This window comes from Zonotrichia leucophrys, chromosome 3, assembly GCF_028769735.1.
Source record: "Zonotrichia leucophrys gambelii isolate GWCS_2022_RI chromosome 3, RI_Zleu_2.0, whole genome shotgun sequence".
NCBI classification, from domain to species: domain Eukaryota; kingdom Metazoa; phylum Chordata; class Aves; order Passeriformes; family Passerellidae; genus Zonotrichia; species Zonotrichia leucophrys.
In genome coordinates, this window is record NC_088172.1 from 75,016,394 (window position 1) to 75,039,935 (window position 23,542).

The 23,542-nt window shown below is 48.2% G+C and overlaps 1 protein-coding gene across 6 annotated transcripts in view; it reads left to right on the forward strand.

The window, feature by feature from the left end:
* VEGFA (vascular endothelial growth factor A) overlaps window positions 1-23,542 on the forward strand; it is a 41,686-nt gene that overhangs the window by 14,288 nt on the left and 3,856 nt on the right. Inside the window, exons 6-9 of one of the 6 annotated variants that reach the window (XR_010439598.1) lie at window positions 2,359-2,430; window positions 3,570-3,701; window positions 5,931-7,803; window positions 8,650-9,786. Coding sequence is in view for 5 of the 6 variants with exons in the window: in XM_064708851.1 (XP_064564921.1) it covers window positions 2,359-2,430; window positions 3,570-3,701; window positions 5,931-5,952 (226 nt within the window). In the remaining variant the exon portion in view is untranslated. Of the gene's footprint in view, window positions 1-1,572; window positions 2,327-2,358; window positions 2,431-3,569; window positions 3,702-5,930; window positions 8,552-8,649; window positions 9,787-23,542 lie in introns of those variants that run through there. The other 5 variants (XM_064708851.1, XM_064708854.1, XM_064708853.1 and 2 more) reach the window with 5 other exon arrangements.

The following is a 23,542-nucleotide window of genomic DNA, read 5'->3' on the forward strand; positions in this document are numbered from 1 at the left end:
TGGCTTTCTTTTATTATTAATTTTTTTCTTGCTGCTTGAGTGAGTACTTGCTGGCTTCTTTCACAGCAGCTTTGGTAGGAGCTCTGCTGGCTACAGGGAGAGATGGAAGTAGAGGCCTGGTGGAGGCAGGACTATTGCCATGCAGGATGTGACACTGGTTTTGTTTGGGTGGGGACCTGGGAGGGTGTAAAGGGAGGTGGATGTCCTAGCTGGGTCTTGGTGAAGGCTTTCCTGAGGAGTTTTTGAATCTGATGAGTTTGCTTTAGTGGCCTGAAGGAGGTTAAGTCACAACCTTCCCTTTTCTTCCTCTCCAAAGTAAAAAGGTTGTGGAAAGTAGAAAAATAAGCTCTAATCCTGCAGAAGTTGCAGAGATGAGCATAAAATACAAAACAACATTGAAAAGAAAGATCTCTCTGAGCGAGAGGATCAGCTGGACTGCGCATGGCTGGGAAAGCAGCTCTGCCATTTAAAGGTGTGGAGTTGGAGAGGAAGGAGTGAATATTTGGAGATGAGGCTGAATCTGAGACCGAGGGAGCAAACCAGGAGAGAGAGAGCTTTTTTCACCCCTCTCCTGGTGGTTGTATGTTTCTAGCTGCCTTCCAGCCTCTCCTCCTCCCCCTGGAAATCTGCTCCTGGCTGCATCAGACTGCGTGCAGCCAACAGTCCTCTCTGCACAGGGCCGTGTCGGGGACGGTCGGTCTGTGTGGCTCTGTAGTTTGAAGGTGTGTGAGAGTTTGGTCTGTATGAGCTCTGGTGAGGATGGGGTGTGGGTGTAGCAGCCAGCTCAGACTGTGTTGCATTCACTTTTCCTCTTCTAACAGCACCTTGCCTGCTCATTGCTGGTTCTGCACTCCCCAGGGAAGGAAGGGAAGGGAGGGGAGAGACTGGTGTGCTTTGATTTGTGCCAGATTGAAAGTCTTGTTATATTGGTACCCCTCTCCTCCCTTCAGGTTGATTTTCTTCCCCTCACCGTCTCCCTGTGACTCCTGCCTGACATGTAGGGCAGAACTGGGATTGAGCTGATGCTCTGACACTCGTTCCAGTGAGACGACTTGAACAGGGCCTAGGAGACACCCATGGTGCTTTCTCTTCTGTCCCTCCAATTCCCTTTGACAGCTCTCTCCCGAGGTGGGCTGCACCAGGGAACGAGGGAGCCTTTGCTGAACTGCCTCAGAGCTGGGACTCATTTGCCTGACAAGCCCTGGTGCTTTGCCTAGGGCCTTCTCCTTGCATGTCTCTCCCTTGCTCCTGTGCTAATGTGGCTCAAGGAGCAGTACAGGCTCCAGCCTCCCTCGCTCCCTGTGCTCTCAATGGCCCATAGAGATCCATGGTTAGTGTCCAGGACTGCATATCCTAGCCCCTGCCTGCTCAGCCCCTGCCCAGGAATCAGAGGCAACTGGTGAATTTTTCAGAATGGAGTCAGCACCTTGGCTCCATCTACTTGTCTGTCTGGCAGGTCCATGTGGACAGTGACAGGAGAGAAAGGAGGGAAGAACTGAAATCTGCTTGCTGATTATCTCCTGGGTAAAATAACTAGGTCAGGCCATCCTCTTCCCCCTCTTTACTCTTCAGTACTCAGAATAGAGGCTGCCAGAGGAGATGGTACGAACATCCAAGTAAGGTCTCCTGGACTCCTCTGAACCACAGGCAGGAGGTGAGGTGGATAAGCAAAGCCTTCAGGTTGGATAGCTCCTCAGAGATCAGATCTCTTCCTTTGTCTGTGGAGTGCTCCTGTCCCAAGGCGGGATTGCCACCCACCCTGCAGCAGAGCTATTGGAGCTCAGCTGCCCCCTCCTAGGCCCAGTACTGTGCAGTGCATCAGGTCAGAGTGGTTTCCTCTTCCTTGAAGAGAGCCCTTTCACTCAGGTTGCCTTTTGTCAGTCGTTGTGCACCTGTGCTTGTCACCTGGAATGATTGTCTGCACTCACCACGGTGGCGTGATGCTTTCACAAAGCTTTCTGTTCCTTCCCCCTCTCACCCCTGCCCCTTTCCCGCTGTCCCTCCCTGGAGGGGGCAGGTGCCCCTCTGAGGCTCCAGCAGATCCGCCTCTGCTCGCAGCAGCCTTGCAGGAGGTGGTCTCTGCTGCGTTCCCTGGTGTTGGCTTGGCTGTGGGCAGGCTGGTTGCAGAGCTGACAGGAGCGCCGGAGCCGGTGAATGTGCGTGCAAGATGGAGATCTGTGCTTCAGCCCTGGGATTTACCCTCCAGTCCTGCCTCATGTGCTTCTCCCCTCCCAGCAAGGCACATGGCTGTATTTTTTTTCTCTTCTTCCTTGCGTTTTCTTCCGTTTTCTCTCTATTTCTCCCTTTCTTTCCCCCTCTCTCTCTTTCTCTTTTTTTTTTTTTTTGTTTTTCTTCCAGAAAATCAAAACGAGGAAGGGGGAAGGGTCAAAAGAGAAAGCGCAAGAAAGGCCGGTACAAACCACTCAGCTTGTACGTTTGTGTCCTCTGCTTGTAGACTCTCTTCCCTCCCTCTCCCCAAAGCAATCTGCCTGCTTGCTGCTCGCTCAAATCTCACCCTCCCCTCCCAGTCACTGGTGGGCTGCAGATCCTGCAGGGGCAGCACTGGTGGTGGCACTGCTCTGGCACTAAGGCTATCTCAGGGAAAGGTGGCTTTAGCTTGCTTGGCTCTCTAATCATCAGTAGTGACCATTGTCCCAAGGCACAAGAGTGTGGTGGGCGGATGAGAACCCTGCACCTCTTCACGCCTTCTGGTTGTAACTCTGTCATCTGCTTTCCACCACTTGTCTCGTGTCCTCACTGCTATGGTGACTGGTGACAGGCAGGCTGGCATCTGCCATGCATGTGTGTGTGTGTGTGTGTGTGTGCGTGTACACATGTGCGTGCGTGTCTGGTGGAGTCACAGGTGGAGAGGAGAGGTGGGACAGTGGGAAGCCAGAGAGGGGGTGCTGGGGAGCCAGGGGTGGCCTCTCTGTTTTGTTTTTTTTTTCTCTCTTTCTGCTGGATTTGGTGGCTTGTCTCTCTCTGTCTCTTTCGCTCTGCCTCTCTCATGGTGGTTCACAAAATTCTGCATTGTAAATTCACGGCCCCTCCGTAGGAGACTCCTAGGTGGTGAGGTTGGGATGGGGCTTACAGAAAGGAGGGCAGTGCCAGCTGCAGGGTCAGCATGTGGTGCTGGAGCCCAGCTGCTTTCCAGGGGAGGAGAGACCCTGTGTATTTAACTCGTTTAGCCGCTGGCCTCTTTCTACTCCAATAGTCCACTTCAGAGAATTCATTTCACTTATGTGTCAATAGCTGGCTGGGACTTCTCACCTTCCCATCCTTGCTTTCCCCTTCTTCCTCCCTCTGGCCTGAGCCAATGGATCCAATGCAGCATTTGTGAATACTGTGCAGAAGGCCTGTTTCCTTTCTCTGCGCTAATGCAAGGGGTTGCTGTCCTGGGGCTGTTGAGGTGCTGCTGGAAAATCCATCAGCCCACGGCACTCCAGTTGGCAGCATGGGGGCTGCGGGAGGGGGCAAGGGGATTGCTTTGATGTTCAGGGTGTTGCATGTGTATTTTCTTTCTGCTGAAGCGCTGTAGCTTAGACATCTTTCCTTTTGCCTTTTTGCAGTCACTGTGAGCCTTGCTCAGAGAGGAGAAAGCACTTGTTTGTACAAGATCCCCAGACCTGTAAATGTTCCTGCAAATTCACAGACTCACGTTGCAAGTCGAGGCAGCTTGAGTTAAACGAGCGCACTTGCAGGTTTGTGTCCTGAAGGATGAAACACACAAAGAGAAAGAGAGAGAAAGAGAAAGAGGGGGGGAGCTTGCTTCCTGCTGACTTCTGGCACCAGTGCTATTTGATTACTTCTTTTCTCTGTCCTACGTGGGCCAGAGAGCAGAGAGTCTGACTGGGGTGAGGACAGAGTTTCCCTGTGTCAGAGGGCAGCTGTTTGTTTCAGGTGTGCTCTCAGGACTTGGATGGGGATGGCTCCCAGAGACAGGCCCTTTGTATCTCGGGTATTCTTTACCGTAGAATAGCATAATGGAGTTCATGTTGCTGAGCTAGGCAGGGGAGGGTCTGTATCCCTCTGTACCTTACCTGTATGCAACTCTGAGCATACCGTTGGACAAAGACAAATCCTTAACTGACTAGGATTTGACCACCCCTGTCTTCCAAGCCCATTTTCCGTGGCTTGTAGATGCTCTGCTGTGTGCAGAATGAGGAAAGCCATTACGAGCCTCCCTCAAGGCTGAGCCTACATTCTCCTTTGCCTCTGTTCTTCTAAAGGCCAGGGAGAGCACTCTGTGTTTTTGTACTGTGCTCACAGTTCCCTGTCCATGTCCTGTCCAGAATTGTGGTTTGAGAGGCTGCAGTCAGGACTGTGAATGGAATACAGCAGGTTTAAGTCTGACCCTGGGCGAAGGCAGAGATGCCTGTTTCAGATGTGAGGTGGGAGACATAAAGGCACTGTGGGGTTAGTGTTTGTTCAGAGATCCATGTTGTGCATGTGTCATCTGAGTCTGTCACACACCATCCGTGGCACAGACATGTAAAGAAACCGATTCCTGGCTCTCACCTGAGCACTTTGGTGAACTCAGTGGGGTGTCTTGACTCGCACAAGCTACGTGTGCACCTCTGGTGTGGGATCATCCTACGTGTGTAGAGGGAGACATAGAAATGGGGTCACTAATGAGCACTTGGCTGTGACTCTGAACTTGGATCCCCTTCACAGAGATCTAGGAGATTGTTCCTGTTCCTGCAGAATTGCAGTGGCAGTGGCTCAAGGGAAGAATACAAGGGAGACGGATCCAGGGTCCTCTGTGGCTCTGTCTTGAAAAGAGGAGACATCCATTGACTAGGTGGCTAAGGCTGTTACAAGTAGCAAGTGCTTTATTTGGGTGTGAAAATGCATTGTGTCCAAGCCAGAGAGGCATTGGCACTGCCAGCATGATGGGAACTGCTCTGTATACAGAGAATTTTTCTGGGGTGCTGTAATTTCAGTGGGAAATAATGGATGGAGGGGCCATAATAGAGAGACTTTCAGAGTTGCACTTCTCCTAGCAAGTAAAACCAGACTTAGTCTTGGCCTTTTCCCCCTGTTCCTTTTCCCAAAGTCCAGAGTAACTCATAATTACCCCACAGAGTTTGAAGGGTGAGAAATAGTAATAAATACAATGAGAAACAAAAAAACAAAGAAATCATGGTAGCAGAAGGGGTTTGCTAGTTTCTCTTACTAGTCCCTCTCTATGATGGGATAATTGGCACTAAGGGAGGTTTCCAGAGGCGATGTGTTGGCCAGAAAAGTGGGAAGGAGTCATAGGAGTGGTTAGCTTATCAATTTCCAGATAAAAAGCTAGTTAAGCTTAAGTTCCTTTTGCTCTTTCTTGTAGAATTAGTATTGGGACCTGCAGGGGAGGGTAAATTCTCATTTCTCCCGCTGCTTCTTCAGGCCACTGCTGTTCTCTAGTGCTAACCCCAACTCACAGTGTCTAGTGGAATGAAAAGCACTTACTTTTCACCTTCTTGCCTGCATGGGGCCTTGTTGTCTGCACTGCTTCCAGCCCAAACAAGAGGCTAGGTGGAGAGCTGAGGGTGTGTCTCTGCATGCACTGCTTAGCCTTGTTTTTCTGTGTTCGTGTGTATTTGTGTGTATGGTGTGCAAAGATGCAAACAAGACACTCAGCTTATCTGTGAGAAGCCACTGATTCTGCTCAAAAATCTTGTTTGAATATCCCCCCTGCTCTGTCTAGGTGAGCCTGGGGGAATAGAATTCATTGACTCATTTGTGGGGTCGAGATTCTCAGCTGATTTGCCCCATCTGCACAGCACTTCACCCCACCAGTGACGTCATGCCATGTCTTAACACCATGTGCTCTTAAACACATTAGTCACCACCCTTCCTTCCCTTCCCTGCCCTAGCTGCACCCCCATCACAAACATTAACCCCTGTTCTGTTCTCTTTTCTTCCTTCCTTCTCCTCTTCGACAGATGTGAAAAACCGAGACGGTGAGCAGCGGAAAAGAAGGGGAAACAGCCCTGTTTCTGGAGCCTGATTTCTCGCCTGGACAGAATAAAACAAACAAAACACTAATCCAAATGAACCCTAAAAATGAAGGATCGGTAGAGCACAGCACTTTCAGTACGGACGATGGACTCCGGAAGGAACATTCCCCAAGGCACCCGCCGCACAGAATTCACCTTTGGGTTTTGAACTGTTTTATTTTATTTTTCTTTTTATGCTGCTAAATAACAGAGCCAGGAAGACTTATAGGGGTGTATTTGATGGGTTTTCCCATGCATACATATATATGTGTGTATACATGCATATACATATATATATATGTATATATATTTTAACCACATCTATATATACATATATGTATATCTTAACCACACACACACACACACATATATATATAATATATATATATATATATACTGATTATTTTTTTTAACATTGCTAATGTTATTGGTGTCTTCACTGGATAATACTCGACTGCTGTGGACACAAGCGGGCTACTTGGGGCATAAGAAACAAGCTAAGACTGGACTTGAGTAGAAGCGCTGGGTGTAAACTTCTTAACTCCAACTGACTTGTGCGGCCTCCGCTGTTTCTCTGTAGAGTGTGCTGTACCACAAACCACCTTCTCCTTGCCTGGGACAGGGAGGAGAGGTGATGGAGAGGATGGGCAGGGAGTTCCAAAGAGCGGCATCCTAGGGTGCGATGGGTCAAAGGCCAAGGAAATGGCCATCTCCGTGATCAAGGATTCCTCCTCCCCTCTCTTCCCCCAACCTTCGCCCTTACTCGTCTCATAACCTGCCTGCCTTGCCGGGACATGGGATGTCAGTGTACATTTTGCGTTGACTTTATTCGCTGTAGAACCTTTCCCAGAGAGTCATGCTGGCTTCACTTAAGGATGGTGGGCAGCTGATGCACACTGACTTTCTGTTCAAGGAATTATCACAGGAGTCTAGATTTCCCGCCCTTGGTGGCTGCAGAAGGACACAAGGTCTACAATGTGCTGAAGCAAGAATGGGGACCGGTGCATAGCCACACAGTTGTTCAGCACTGTCTGCTTTCTTCATGCACAGAGCTGCCACTCAAGAGCATCCAAGATGCTTATGGAACATTTCTGGAAAGGGATATTAATCAGAAGTATATACACAGTAGTGGGGGTGTGTGTGTATGTATGTGAATGTATGCATTTGTGTGTATGAATGTATGTATGTATGTGTGTTTTTCTCTCTTTTTTATATATATATATTTATTTTTATACATATATATATATAAAAAAATAATATATATGTATGCCAAGATTGAAGGGGGGAGAAAAGAAAGCAACTTTTGCTGCCTTCAGTTTGCGTGCCCAGTGTGAACGACCCTTAAGAACGTCAAGTTTTTTTTTTTAATGACGTACTGTAAATATCAGGCCCCTTTTCCATGTCTTGGGCTGGGGAATCAAATGTGAGGACAGCTGGAGTCCCTTAGCTGTGTCGTGAGGTTCTTGGCTATGTGTGTATCTGCAGTGTAGGCTGTGGTGTACATGAAACCCACCTTACACACGCGCGCACACACACACACACCCCTGAAAGTGTGTTTGTACATCTATGTGGATATATATAATCTAGTTCTGTGATTAAAATTATTATTAATAATAATAATAATCAAAAAGGTACTCAGTCTGTGTCAGAATGCTGCCAAACATCATCTGCAATTGAATTTTCAACGCCTGATAATGTACAACACGGAAAGCTTCCAAAAAGACAAGACAGTCTAAAAACAGACTCACAACAAGCGACTACTAACCACTAGGATCTCCCCATCCGACTGATGGCTTTCAGAAGGAGAGAAAACACACGGGTGGGTGCTTGCATCTGCAATGTAGAATACTCATGCTGCATCGTGTGCAAGACAGAGGCTTCCGATGGGGGGAGGGAAGAGAAAGTGTTTTATATACTTATTTAATATCCCTTTTTAAATTAGAAATTAAACAGATAATTTAATTAAAGAGTAGGGATTTTTCAGTATTCTTTGTTAATATTTAATTTCAACTATTTATAAGCCGTACCTCCTTTTTTTTTCTTTTTTTTCTTTTTTTTTTTTTTTTTTTGTACTGGTTGTGTATAAATTTAACCTTCCTGTTGTCCCATCCCGTCTCTCCCCAATTGTTGGCAGAGTCAGTAGCATGTTATGGGCAGTTATTTAATTAATTTCTCTAACACCTACCCCTACACATTCCTATTGAGACAACGGTTAGATATACATCTACATACTATATATATATTTGGCTATGTGTTTGTATATATATATATGTTTATGTATATGTGTGATTCGGATTAAATAGACACTACAATTTTTTATATATGTAAAAAGAAGAAACAGGAAAAAATAGAAAATTCTACATCTTGAATCTCTCTCCTTTTTAATTTTAATATTTGTTATCATTTTATTTATTGGTGCTACTGTTTATCTGTAATAATTGCGGGGAAAAAAGATATTAACACTACATATTGTGTCTAGTGAATTTTTTCAAGATATTCCTTAGTACATATTTATTTTTAAACAAAGAAATTACAGATATATCTTAAAACAACAACGACGACGACAAACAAACTTTTTTTTGTATTAAAGAATTTAATTCTGACCTTGATTTCCTTTGCCTTCTCCTTCTGCCTTGCATCCTGGTTTTCTTCCATTGTGTAACAGTTTCTCCAGCATTGCCTCTGGAGGCTACAGGGCATCAGCAGCCTACCAGTTGGACTCTTGGATTTGTGCCCAGAGCTTCCAAAAGCACATAGGTACCTGAAACCCCCTGAAATGAATGGGAGGTAGGCACCAGAATCCTGGAATGGAGCTCAGCCTGAGTTCCCTGCTTGGTGAGAAGAGGGTGGTGTGATGGGCAGGACCAAGGGGACAGGACTCCTGGGTTCTTTCCCAGCATGATGCCAAGCAGTGTGGTGATGGTCCCAACCCTGCCTCTTGTCAGGAGCCAAGTCCCATGAGCTGGGTACTGTACAGGCATGAGTAGATGCAATCCTGGTGGAATTTACAATCCAAGGTGAAAGTAATGCTGTGATCCTGCCCTTTCTGGTAATGGACTTGGTGTTTGCAGTTGGATCTGTGTGCATGTAGCTCACTGTCAGTGATGGCTCAGCCAGACCTTGCCATCCTGGATGACTTTGAACAAAAAACTGTTTGGCTGTGGCAGTGCTCATCACTTCATGAGGGATCTTGATACCGTTGCATCTTTTGTGATGTGCTTTGGGGTCTAGGAGGAAAAGCTTTGGCAGTGGTGTAATTTCCTCGTTATCCATGGAGATAAATGTGTCATGTGTCAGTCATCTATCCACACTGCAAAGGAGCATGCAGGATGTTTCCTGGATGTCTGGGAGGCAACTCACTTAGGGTAATACAGACCACTGAGTTCATGGCTGCATCATTCCTGCTCTTGTGAAGGTAAAGAATCTGGCTTCTGTTCAGGATGGACTCAAGTAGCTCAACAGGTGGACCTGCAGTCACTGCCTCAGCAGAGGGTGGAGCAGAAGAAAGAGGATGGAGTACCTGAGGACATTTTGGTTCACTGTATTCAGTAACGTCTTGTGGACTGCAGGAGTGAGGTGAGAACGTAAGCCATCTGGATGTTTCTGCATGAGGAACCCAAAGGAGTTGCTTCCCTTGTATATTCACCACTGGCTTTTGTTCTGTGTGGATCTATGGACTCTTTCGCTTGTGGCTGTGCAAGGTGATGAAGACAGCAAGCCTATCCTCAGGAGACCTGCTCTGCCTATTTGCAATCTGGGAAATGTTTACAAGTTATCAAATTGGAAAAATTGAAACCCTCAGGTAAGTGCTTCTCCCCTGGGCTGAGCTGGATGTGAAATCTCAGCATGAAGGGACCCAGGTCTCCTGTATGGATGAGTCAGGATGTTTCTGTCAGTCACAACACATCAAACCCTCATCAGCACATCAAACCCAACACATCAAATTCCATCCCACTAATGCAAGCTGGACTGGCTACTCCTGGTGCCCCTCTCTTTTCCTACCTCTAAGGGCTCAAAAGTAGGATATCTGCAGAGCAAGGTGACCTGGTAGACACCTACTTCTTGAGACAGGGGCTGGATGGCATATTTCAGATGGGACAGCTCACAGAATTTGTGTGGATGCAGCAGAGCCAAGGTAGCTGCCTTACATCTGCAGGAAGACCCTGTCCAAGCCAGCTCTGGTGGGGTTTACCTGGGGCCCTGGAAGCAATCCAACTCTTCTTTATTCTCCAGGGTTAGTATAATTAGGCTGTCATCTCTTGTGAGGAGCATGGTCATAGTTTGGTGTTGGAAGTGAGTTCAGGCTGGTTGGAGAGGCTGTACATGATTGAGAACCCTGCCTTTGCAGAGGCTGGAACGTAGGAGAGTAGCTGCCCCTCACCCTCCCCAGAGTTTGCACCTGGCTCGCCTGTGCTGTGGCCTGAGGTGAGGCAGGGACACATGGAGGGAGGCCAGGTTGTCAGGCTGGCACTCTGATCTCGTCATACAGCCTTTCACCATGTGCATGAGAACTTTCCCTGAAAGGTTTCTGGTCACGTCCACGTTTTGGTTGCTGGCTAATTAAAATGCTATCTTCAGGCAGCCAGCTGATGCTTTCCTCGTGCCTGCTGCGTTTATTCTGTGTGATTCAGAGAGCGGAGGCACCGTGAAAAGCAGAAAAGGGTGCCCTGGGCAGACACAACAGAAAATCCCACTGGCAATGGAATAAAGAATGCTTTTGGTTGGAAGCCCTGTCTGTCTCTCCCTTTTGGCACCTGCTAGCTGGTTTAACCCCTTGTTGCTGATGTCTTGCACTGCTCATCAGGTCTGTAAGTCAGGCAGGCTCTGCCTGGGCTCCACCACCACCTACAGCGTCTGTGTTAGAAGTGCCTATAAATCTCCTGTCCTTCAGCATGGTCCCACAAAGGACTTTGAAAGCCCAAAGGAAATTCATTTCACAGGATATGTCCTCCACTGTCTGCCCATGGGACCTTTGGTAGTGAGAGATGGGTATTTTTATAGTAGTCCATGTGGTGAGTGAGCAGGCAGTCTCTCTGTGCTTGGGATGGCTGAAATTCAAGGCTAATCCGGATCATCTAGCACAAGGTCTGCAGTCCTGGTCTGGGCAAGCACCGTGTTTGCTCCCAGCTCTCCATTTGGGGCCACGCCAGTGTGGCCCTGGTGGCACTGTGCCACCCCACAAGCAGCTGCTGGCCCTTGCTGTGCCCCACAGCACCTGACACCCTGCACGATGGGGTGGCTGAGCTGCTGGCCCTCCCAGAGCAACCAGGCACTTGTGCCTGGACCTCCAGCCAAGTGCCCCGTATCTCGTAAGAGGTGGTGAGTTGTGGATAAGAGCAGGGAGGTGATATCCCCTGCACAGCCGTGAAGGAGGGTGCGAAAGGAATGCACAGAGTGCCTGACCACAGCTTTGGGGAAAGCTTGCCCTTTCATGTGGGAAGGTGGAAGGACCCCAGGGGCTTTGCATCACGAAGGGAAAAAAGGGTGAGGTTTTCCTTCAAATGTCAGAGGTTTGCTGGCTGCCTACCTCAGGATAGTATCTGCAGAGATGCAACTCTCTGTCTTATGTGAGGTGATAACAGACATATAAAGGGAAGCAGGCTTATTGGGCCAGTGCCACCTGTTTACCTGCCCAAGCCTGGCTTCCCAAGGCCAAAAAAGCCTTTTCATAAGGGTTTCTTTAAACTTGCTGCCTCCATGCATCCAGGTGAGCAATGCTGCCTATCCACAACTGAGAGACTTCAGGAAATATCTGCAGTTCTGGGTTATACCTATACATTGTGACACGGGGCTAATCTTGCTGGTTTGTGCTCTATATTTTTACCTCCTTTTTTCAGATGCCCCAAACACTTCTTTGGGAGAAAAAAAAAGCTCTATCTCTCCCTAGCCTGTGTATGCCCAAGCATCTCTTTAGGCATCGGGGTGCCCACTGCAGCCAAATGCCATCGGGTTCTGTGTGTTTAGCACCCACGTGCTTCTGCTGCCCAGCCCACCACATTGCCCATCTCCTGGCCACGCCTGGTGAGGGCAGCAGGGAATGCAGCAGGGGGAAGGCATCCTGCAAGCCTGATGCCAGCACAGGAGGGCTTTACTTCAGGGCTTGCTTTGACACCTCCTTTGTCAGCCATTCTGAGAGTTGTTGATGTGCTCCATGCTTGGAGAGTGTTGCATGGTGGGACCCAGGCTAGGGACGGTGTCTGACTCTGCTCAGCCCCCTGCCAGGCCTGGTGATGAGTGTCAATTCCTGCTGAACATTCCTCATGAAGGCTCACGTAATCCCAAAACAATCTAGGATGCAGGTCAGGATGCCTTGCTCCCAACCTGTGTGGTAGCTTTGAGGTGAAATCTTCGGCCCCAGATGGCATTATCTCTGAATCTTGGTCAAATGCGTCTATGGAAGGAAGGGTATGATTGATGCAAGCTCTTGAGCCCTTGCAACCCTTTTCAGTGGGAGCAGTATCTAAGGGGAGATAAAAAGGAGGAGAGGCAGCACAAGATGAGCATAATGATCAGCTTATGCAAGTAATTCAGTTCCATCACCTCTTCAGAGATTTTAAGGCCTGAGCCCTTCACCTTCATTTGCCCATAACTCCTTCCTGAGCCATGGTGTACACTTTGGAAAGGTGTCCAAGCTGCCATCTCACTGCCTGGCCTTCCTGACCTTCTCACCTACAGAGAACCTGCTGGTACGGGATTTGGCCTGTGCCACAAACATATGAATACCAGGGAGTAGATGCTTATGTCATTGGCCTCTTCTCCAAAAGCAAGACCCACACCAGCATTCCTCCCTGCCCTTCCTTCTGTCCTCAGTTCTGACACCATGAGTGCAGAAGCAAAAGTACCAATAGAGATTTATGATGGGCTCATTCTTTCAAAGAAACCCCTCACCCGGTTGCTTGGATGTCTGTGCAGAGACTAACTTCTGGAAATGCAACTTCCTGTTGATCATCTCTACTTTTTCCCTTCACCACTCCAATCTGCTCATTCTCCCTACAAGTCCCCTTCCTCATGTCCGACAGCTTGCTGGAATGTTCAGGTCTTTTTTCCACTGCAAGGACCTCACATCTGTGAGAAGCAGCCTGAAGACTCCTGAGCAGATTATGTTTGTTCCAAGGTGCTGTTGCTCCTGGGGATAAGAAGCTGACTCCTACTTACTTTGATTTATCTCACTAGTGTGGTGAATGGGGGTCAACAGCACAGGATATGATTGTTTCCAGTCTTCGTAGGCATAATAAATTATGAGTCATTGGATCATCCCGAGTTATTCAATGACTAATCTGATGCTGGTCCTGAGGCCGAGGGCCAATTTTTTGTTGCAGTGTTGGCTTCCCAGAGCTCTGTGTTGTGGATGTGTAGTGTAGACCTAGTTGACACGCAGCGCCTGGGAGAACTGGCTGAGCTGCCAGAGGAGGTGCTGATGAGTCAGGGGGTGGCACTGCCCTCTGCACCAGTACCCCGCTGAGGTGACTAGATGCACGGTGCAAGTGGCTGTGACTTTTGTGAGTCACTTTTGTGGGACTGAGTGTGATCCACACCCTTGCTGAGTTGTTGGGACCAGTCACGGACTCAGAGACATCCCAAGAGGAACAATTTGTGGGTTCTTGTGCACCACATGCTGCTGTCCTGAACAGCCTAACCTGTTGCACTGCCTGGACTGTCCTTATCTTTACCTTCTCTTTTCTCTAACTAATTTCACCCTTAAGTTTGCAAATGTGTCAGTAGGCGTGTTCCCTTTCTCTCTGATGTAGACCCTCATATGCTTGTGGAGTCTAATTACATCCCTCTGGAGTAATTTCTTGGCCAGTGACATAAAAAGGATCTTTAAATACCATGGTGTCAGCTCATCGAGCTCTGCCCTCTATCATTCCTCTTTCTTATATCCCAACACCTTTCATATATAAAAATAATACTCCTTTCCCCTCACAAGTTGTCTACCGCTGAACACGCTCAAAGGTGAGTCACTCCAAAAACATAGAAGAGGCAGCTGGCTCTGAACATATCCCCTTATGTCTCTCTCTAGATGCATCTCTCCATGGTTGCTCTTTCTCAACCTCTTCTGGCAATTCTGCTTTCCAGGGTGTCCCCTCCCGCTGCAAAGTAGCTTTGCCCCAGATACATTAGATTATCTTTTCCCAAGTTAAATCTCATTTTGTTTCCTGCTCATTTCTAATCTCTCTAAATCCTTTTGGAGGATTTCTCAGTTTGCTCTGGAATTTGCAGTCACTTCTGCTGGAGGTGCCAACTTGGGGAGTTCATGAGACAACCTTCTCCCTGGTGCTGCTGAGTCAGGAGGGTGCTGTGGCTGCCAGTGCTGGGGTGGTGGTGCTGGTGCCCACAGAGTGGATGCAGTGCGGTCCTGCACGTAGCTATGCTCAATCATCTGGTGAGCCTTGTTTCTGCCTCACCATCAGATAGGGATTGCCTAGCACAGCTGAAGGAACCGTGGGAGTCAGCGAGTCCTGGTCTGTAGAACAGAGCAGAGGTGTGGGAAGAGAAGGAGCTGGGTTGAGTTCCTAACTGGGTCAATAATACTGCACTTTCCCTCCATTGCCTTGATTCCTCCATACGTAAGACAAATCCCATCCTCTGTTTTTGGATCCTTGACAGACACCAAGTGCCATTTACTAATTCTTATTTTATTTCCATTTAGTAGAAGGCCTCCCACCTTGCTGAAATAGTTAGGGTTCTCTATATACCTTCTCCCAAAGCAAGTAAGTCATTGGCCCCTCACCACGCAGTCCCAATGACAGTCCCATCTCCCTGCTCCTCTCCATCATTAGAGAGAGAACTTCAACAGGCATTTGGGTACCAACAGCATCTCCTTCCATCTGGTATTTAGGAAGGAGATAGGAGCAAACAGGATAGAGGAATGGAGGGGAGGGAGAACAACAAGGCACAGCTCTGGAGGGGTTTTGTTGGCTGGGAGAGGTAGGACATAGTGCAAAGGCAATGAGAATGGAAGGTAAGGGATGCCCTGTGAGGTGAGGTGGGAGGATGAGGAGGAGTAGGCTGGCTGTGTCTCAGGAGTGGGGTGGGGCAAGTCTGAGATTATCTATCAGCCCCAGGTGCAGGGAACCCTCCCAGTTACGAAACCTCCTGCACTCCCATGGACACATTTCCCACTGGTTTGAATTGGTTTGAGTGCTGGAAACATCATGGTGAGGGTTTTCAGAAGGCCCTGAGCTTCCATCCTCCCCAACACCTGATGCGCCTTCCCTGGGCAGCCCTTTGGCCTCCCCCTGCTACAGAGAGCTCTGCTGCAGACAGGAGGGTCAATATCCTGTGGCTATTGACTATGCAGATGAAGAGGCACCTGCTAGAGCCCAAGATGGCCAATGCTGAGAACCTTGTGCTACTTACACCAGCACAAGACCAATGTGGTGTGAAAACTACCTGCTTTTAGCCAAACCAAAAAGATTTTGGTCTCTCATGCTCCTGAAGATATGAAATCCAATATGACCCAAGCATACGAAAAAACTCAGAAGGCAATCATGCCCCAATTGCATTCATTTTCAAAGTGCTGTGAGGTTCAGCTGGGCAAGTGGTTTGGCAGCAATGACTTTGCTTCCTAGCCTTGGATCCTGCCAGTAAGTCCCCTCAGGCATGCTTCAGACTCTGCTCTTCAGGCTCTTGCTATATCCCTTTACATCCAGGTTCCACCCTATTTTTAATTTGCTCCCCATTTTCTGGTGTTGTCAATTGCAGACTTTTCCTAAACCTGAAAGGGAGCTGTATATTCATCCTTGTCCTGCTGTGGATATTTTACAGTTTCTCACTCAGTTTTAAGTCACATGAGCTCTATTTGCTTCTTAGGCTGTAAATACACATAAACATCCAGACATCCAATCAGGGGTATCCACAGCAACTGCTAAATTTTTTTTTTCCAGAGGAGACCTTCAGGAAACGTTGGTGAAGAGGTGAAGTTCCAGCTGTTCTGTGCCAGGGTATTCACCTTCTGCCTATCTGGGGGCCATTTCAGAGGGCTGTTACACTGCTTCACACCAAAGTATCTTTACATCCCCTTCAGGCACCCCAGACATCCCAGCACCATGAGCCAAACCCATTAGCTCCTCATCCCCAGTGTCCTGGGATCACTCAGAACCCACCAGAGCACTGGCACCCTGCAGCTTCCTCACTGGAGGCTCTGCTCCAAGCAGCAAGTTTTCACTTTTTCTTTAATCACATCACCAAGTTTTAATGCCCAGCAAGAACTTTGACCCTTATCCAGGGATTAGTTGTTATCCTTAAGAGCTTTCTGCGGCAAGCTCATAAAAGAACTCCAGCTTTGGAGAATGTAGGCAAATCATGTCCACTGGGTTAATTTTCTTTATTAGCTGACTACCTCATTTTTCTATCCACATCTCTCAGATATTGTCTCCTTGCTCCAGGAGAAGGGCTGTTCACATCAGTTCACAGGAAGTTCACTGCTGGGATTCTTGCTAGCACCAAGCCATTCATAGCAAGAAGGGGAGATCTTGACTTTGGTGAAATTAAGGGAAAAATGTTATGTTCCCTCATCAGGCTGTTTTGCACCCCAACCCAGCACAATTAGGCAGTGATGGAGGGCTGCCAGACAGATCCTGTAAAGAGGCAAAATGTTTTAAACAGGGGCTGTAGAGGCAGCTGAGGTTAAGCAGAAGTAGCAAAATCCATTTGGCTGATTAGCAATTTTCTTCATGAAAAGAAATGTATGTATCTGTGTGTCTTTCCTTGTATTTCTACCATAGCCTATTTAAAGTATAATCCTATTTACTGAGCAGGATTTCAGTAAGGCATAAAGGAGAAATTCTGTTTGTGTTATTGACTGTTATTTTTCATGTGTGTGCAAGGTACACAGATGCAGGAAAACCGGGAGCACAGTGTGTTTTGCTCTAAATAATTAGAGGCAGGATTCACAGGTATATTCTGGCTGCTTTCAGCCTTTCCCGTGACAGAAAGCAGCTGCACACCCAGCATTAGCCAATCTGCTAATAGGCTGTGTCACAAGACACAGCATCACCATGTCTCACAAAGCAACTGCATTGTCCTCCCTAAGCTTATTGTGTGAAATATCACGGGAACACCACCAAATCGTGTTCCACAGACCGTTCCAGACTAAACATCCACGACCCAGCTCCCTGATCCAAACTGAGGGTCCTTGAGGGAGAAGGCACCTTGCTTTTGCTGAGCTGAGAGCACAAGAGGTCTGTGCGCTCGATCAGCATGTCCACGCAGACCTGCCTGTGTGAACAGATGCTAATGCATCCAGGGACTCTTCATTTTCTCATTCAGATGATAAGTATGTGAACATGCTAGTGACAAAAATCTTTTCTGTGGATACCTCTGAACTAGATCCTTGGCTCTTTCAGTCCAAGCAGCCTGGAAGACACCAGGAAACAGTGGATCCTTTGAGTCCAGGGTGCTGGCTAGCACTGGATGACTGGTCTCTAACTCACTGAGGGTCAGAGGGTGTGAGTAAAGATGGAAGGCAGTGTAAGGATAGGGAACCTGCTCGGAGGATACTACAGAGAATGAAAGGAGTTTTGGATAGGATCCTGTAGCCAAGACAAACCAAAGCTGTAGCATCTATGCAAGATTCTTTTTGCTAAGCCCTTTGTGTAGAAGAAATTCCCTAAAATTATAGTGTTGTGCATTATAGGTGATTCTGTATCTTGATATTCTGCCAGAGATGGGAGTCTTGGGTTGTCTTCCCTGCTCTGTCCCTTGCTTTCTAATTAGTGCGGTGTCAATCACTTCTCTGATCTGTGCCTCAGTTTCCTCAGCTATTAATGCTGATAAGAGTACAGCAATAATAACAGTATTGAGCTGCCCTAGGGCCTGATCTGTAAGTGAATTAACAGTGAGGAGTTAAAGAAGAATTAATTGGTGGCCTCTGCTGAGTGCTCAGAGATTCCTGGATAGCGGGCAGTGAGTGGGGAGCAGAAGCTTTGTGTGCAGTGCAATGCCCAGCCTGTCCCTGGGCCTCTGCTTCTCACTGCCTGACTCCAAAGGAAAGTCGTGCTTTTATTAGGATGAGTGCTCATCAGTCATGTAATGTTAATTCCAGGTGTGCAGCACACTGTGTGGGCAGGGTGGATCAGTTTCCCAGCTGCAACTCGTCTTCCCTTGAAGCGATATGTAATGAGATAATCCAGGACTAACATTCCCTAGGAGACCCCTGCATGTTGCCTGTGATGACAAAGAGAAAGGAAAAAACTAGGAGAAACAGAGTGAAGTGGGATGTTGCTTGTAGCACACTCATGCTGTACTGTTTTAACCATAAACTGGTAAAAACTAGGAAACACAGCTCTTCAGGAAAAAACCTGGAGAGTGGGAAGCATCACATGAAGTCTGCTGGGATGGTAAGATCAAAAACTGTTAGGAAGTATCTGCTGAAAAGTGAATTTGGCCTCCAGCTCCAGAGTATGAACTGTGAGTCTGAGGAATGACAACAGCTTATTAGGTTTCAAGTTTTTTCGGTCTCTGAACCCTTGCCCCTCTTTCAGGACTGTTTCAGAGCTGTTCAGAGAAGCTGGGCATGTAGATTTCTGCAGAACACCTGGCAAAGTGTCCTACTCCATCGATACTTCTGGATCACTAAGATCCAGATCCATGTAGTCATGAAATCTGTGGAGGTCTCTGGAGCACAAGCACTAGTTCACACTTGGTGGATCATTTCTCCTCTCTACACCTCAGTTTCCTTTCCTGTGAAACAAGGATGTTAAAAACCAGTGTCCTCCTAAACAGCAGCTCAGTGCCTAGAGCCTGGCAGGGACAGAGCAGGGAGTCCACATATAGGTCTGAGAAAGGCCCCAGGAGACCAAGGCTCTTTACTGCTGGGGAATGGTGCCTCAAGCACAGCTGAATGCAGTGTTGGGAAGAAGGTGGGTGCTCAGCACTGGTGTCTGCTCTGCACCCATTTGCACAAACTGCACTGCGTGTTACAGCGGTCACTGCAGGGCTCTGAGTTACCCTGGCCCAGGTCCCCCGGTCCATGGGGCTATCCTGTGGCTGAGGCCAAGATGCTATGCCTGTAACCCGCTCCTCTGCACTCACAGCAGGTCCTTGAGGCAGCCAGGCCCGCTCTCCCCATGGGTTCTGCCTCTAGACATGGAGCCTCTCTCCCCTGAGAACAGAGCAATGTGGCAATGCTGTCAGACCTTGGCTTGTAACAGCAGTAACCTCCGAGCTGCTGACTGTTGCTCAGCAATAAACACCACTCGTGCTATTAATAAACACTATCTGTCAGCCTTGGTATTTTTAATGCCGGGACACTGTGCCCTGGCATGCGGAGCCACTCTGAGACTGAAGGCCGGATTCAGAGACGAACCCAAACTGCTGTGAGGCTCTCCATTGTGCAGCCCTGCACCCCATGCCTGCTGTGGGGTGGAAGGGCACTGTTCTCCTTGGTGTGTTAGACAGGATCCAAGTTCTGCCCCACAAGGGATTTCCCCTCCTGTCCTTTGCAATCCCAGAGCACTGACACTCACAGAAGGCTCTACCCACTGTCATAGGCTGGGATAGATCTAACAGGATCTCTGGACCCGTATGAGTCAGGGAAAATACTTCAGCTTTTTTCCCGTGATGATGATGTGCCAGTACATTCAGCTGAATCAGCAAGGGAATGCTGTCTACTTAACACTGTGTCTTTGGACTCACAGTCCTGTTATGGGAGGTTTCACACAGCAGACCTTGAGAAGTGCTCCCCAGTGCATAGAGGTTGTCAAGAGACTGACTGATGGGATTGGTGCCTCTGAATGATGCACATGGATATGGCCTGCCACATGAGACCTCTCCGCCAGTAGCCTGGAAAATAATAGGAAGGAAAAGGAAAATTAAGAATTTATGGGGGCTGATCATGTACTGAAGTTCCTGGCTGCTTTCAGGTGGCTGCAGTGTGAGCCATCCCTGCACCCATCTGGTGTGTTCTCCTCTGGGGTTAGCCTGTACCCAGGCTGCGCTGAGGGCATTGCTGTGAGGCCGTGGCGGGGCCTGCATGGCTGGCAGCCCGATGCAGCAGGACAGAGCTGCTTTCACCTTCAGCCCCAGTGTTTGGCCCTGGCAGCGGGGCTGGGGTTGTGGATGTGTGGCAGAGCTCAGGGGCAGGGAGGGGTGAGGGTGATACCAGAGGGGAGCAGGGCGGCCCCGGTGCTGCCGCTGCTGCTGGTGCAGGCCGCGGGCTCTGGGACTGCACCCCAGGGATTCTTCGCCCTTTGCCACCGCTAAAGCAGCCATGGAGGGTTTTGGATGGGTGGTGGGAGAGGAATAGCCGAACAAACAGTGAGCTGGCCGAGCAAACAGCGGCTAATGTGAAACAATCGGGTCCCGTTCTGCTAAAGCTCAGCAAATACTGCGTAAGGCCTGCTGCTGGCAGTGGTGCTTGCCCTAGTCATCAGGTAGAGTATCAGAGGGCAGATACAGAACAACCTGGGGAGGCAGGGAGAAGTTGTGCAAGAGAAAGATCTGGCCAGCATGACTCAACACTCATTAGCAGTGGCACACCTACGAGAAGCCCATTAAACCTGAAAGGAAGAAGATCAAGTACCTTATTTCGTCCCTTTGTTGTAAATGATCTTTTTTATCATACGCACATCTCAGTGTCTGCATAGAGAGAGCAGCAGAGAGAGCAGCCCTGTGTATTATAATCCCCTCCCAGCTCTGTGTGGACCCATCTTTCCTGCCCCACGGCCCTCACCAGCCCAGCTCCAGGCCTCACAGAGCTCCCCAAAACTGACAGGCTTGTCAGTGGTGTGATCCAAAAAAAACATTTCTCACCCACTGCTGTGGATTCTGCCTTCTTTAGAGCCATCCACCCTGATGTCTGCAACCTCTTACAAAGGCTGAAATAGCTGAAGGGCAGCACTGGCCTTGCGCTGTGAACCATCCTGCACTGGGCTGACAGTGCCCATAGCACAAGTTTAGAGATGCCCTCAGCTTTTAGGTTCAAGCTGGGCTCTCTGAACACCATCCACTTGCACCTTGCCCTTGCCTGCTTGCTGGTTTCTTGGACATGCAGTTGAAGAAAGCATTGAATGAGGGAGGGACTGAGGGAGGAGACTTCTTTATGTCTAGGCATAAATATCCTTACCTGGGGAATTATGTGCAGAGTGGAGACATGAGCAGAAACTCTGTCTGCAGTACACCTGACACTGGTGTCCCTTGCTGGTACATCACTGGGAAAATGGCTTCGTTTTTCTGCTCCTATTAAAGGCAACAAAACATAGGTTTACACTGAAGTGCTCAGTATACAGCTATAGGACTGGCCAAGGAGAAAAACTCCCTCAAGTCACTTCTCCATTAGTATTTTACAGGGAGATAGCTAAACCCAGCCATCCCTTGCATATGTCTGCATTGTATTCCAGCAGCGGGATTGCATTTTGGTAAACACACCCTGATGAGCTTGAGTTTTAATCTGAGTTTTAACCTAGTTTTCTGTCTCACAGCATGTCACTGAGATGTCTGGACTGCACACACCTCTTAGACCAAGCTTGGCTGTCTGCTGCTGCTGCCCATACTCTCCCATTACTCTCCATCTAATTTAAAGATAAAGGGATGTCTTCTCAAGCCATTCCCATGATTTTGGACTGCTCTTTTGTCGCTTTATGTCACTGTCAAACTCTCATTGCATCCTCTACTCCAGATCCACCCCAAGTGTTCCCCTTCTACCCTGATGCTCCTAATATGTCTGAGCTTTTGAGCTCTCTGGTCTGGACTAAGATGGGCATCTCTATTGCAGTTTTGAAGAAGGGAGCTCACTGCAAAGGCAGAGGCTCTGGAAGGTTTGCTGTGGGGATGGACTGTCCCAGCCCTCTGAGCCCAGAGTGGCTTTGCTGTTCTAGACTGTTATCTGCTGCAAAGGAGACAGAGAAGACCCCTCCAAAAGGCTTGCTGTGGGCACTCTGAGAATGGGAAAGGGACACAGGAAGGAAGGATGGGGCAGGATGAACTCTCAGGAATACCATCTTAGGTCCACTGTCTATTATCTGATTCAGATTAAGCTTCTTTCTGCTTTTCTCTTTCTGCTGTTGACACACAGAAGAGTGATGCCCCCACAGGGGAGGGTTCGGATATGCTCCAAATGATGTCAGCTTTGATTTATTATTGTTTAATATCATGTTGCTTACTGTTGCCATTTCATGGAGTTAGCTCAGTTTGGGAAAGACTGCTATTCTTTGGACAGGACAGATGGTCTGAAAATTAACTTTTTCCCTTGCCTAACTAAATATCCAAGGCAGACTGTTCTGTCATCAGAGCTTTGCTTAGGCAAGATCTTTCCTTGGCAGAAGTGGTGGGGGAGAAAGGGGGGATAAGGGAGAAGGCAAGAGGGGGATGTGTGCGCTCTACCACAGTCGAGGTTTCTCAGTTTGTCTCCTTGTCTCCCCTCCACAGAACCTCCTTCCACTCTTGCCAGTTTCCCAGTGGTTTAATTCAGAGTTACATCTGGGATGGGGCCAGTGCCAGACATTTCAGGGAAAAAGGGCAGGAAATGCAGCTGCAGGTAATTACAAACCAACCTGCTCAGATATGTCCTTTTGTCCCTGTCAGCCAGGGCTGGCTTGTATTTTGGAGGAAGAGGGCTAAGATCTCTTACATTTCTATTCTGTCTCATGTAGCTCTGGTGTTCTTTTTTATCCATTGAAACATCTGATCCTTTCGTGCTTCCTGCAAAGCTCTTGGCCTCCCTGATGACAATGATTTCCATCTGTGCTCTCACTCAGATCATTTCCAGGCTCCTTTTGGTGAGCATGTGGATTCACAAGGATCAGGACTCCTGTTTTATGAATGAGCTTAAAGGGAGACTGCTTGAGCTCTTGCTGCCTCTCAAGCTCCACAAAGCTCAGCTCCCTGTCCTGTAATCAGCCTGGTTGGTGTAGGTGGATCTCCATCAGGGTAGCTGGCTTCTGTTGCATGTCTTGCCAGGGTGATGAGCCAAACTGGTGAACTGTTCAGAGCAGGGAGAAGAGGACTTCAGACAGAAGGAGAGGAAGGCTCCCTGAACCACATGCTCAAAGCCAGCCCTAGTTTCCACCTTGGCCAGAACATACCTGACACACACTTTACTTCTCCTGTGTCCACCAGGAAGAGAAAGAACACTGCATTTGTTGCCACTACCATTTTTAGTATGCAGCTCTCAAGCACATAGACTTATATAATCTCAAAATGTTTTCTTATTTTGTTTGGCATGAATTCTAGAGGACATAACTGTGGGTTTCCGAATATTTAAGGCAAATGTGTTATTTATAAGCAATGTAGGAAACATCCTAAGCATGTGAATTTTAGCGAGGAGAGTCTGGGTTTGGTATGTCCACACACCTCAGGTTTGCCATTCTGCTACGCTGTTTGTGGTGATTGCATTTGTGGTTAGCAGTGTCTGTAGTGGTGCTAGACTCATGACATTCTCTTCTCAATATCTTCAATCTACTGGCAAACAGCAATGAAATTATCAGGCAGGTAGTCAAAGACTGAGTGAGACCCTGCTTTTGAATCCCTTGCAGTGCTCCTGTTAAAACTCCCAACAGCCATCACACCACTGCTCCCTACTCTCCTTTGGCCCTCAATAGAGCCCTCATCATTTTCAT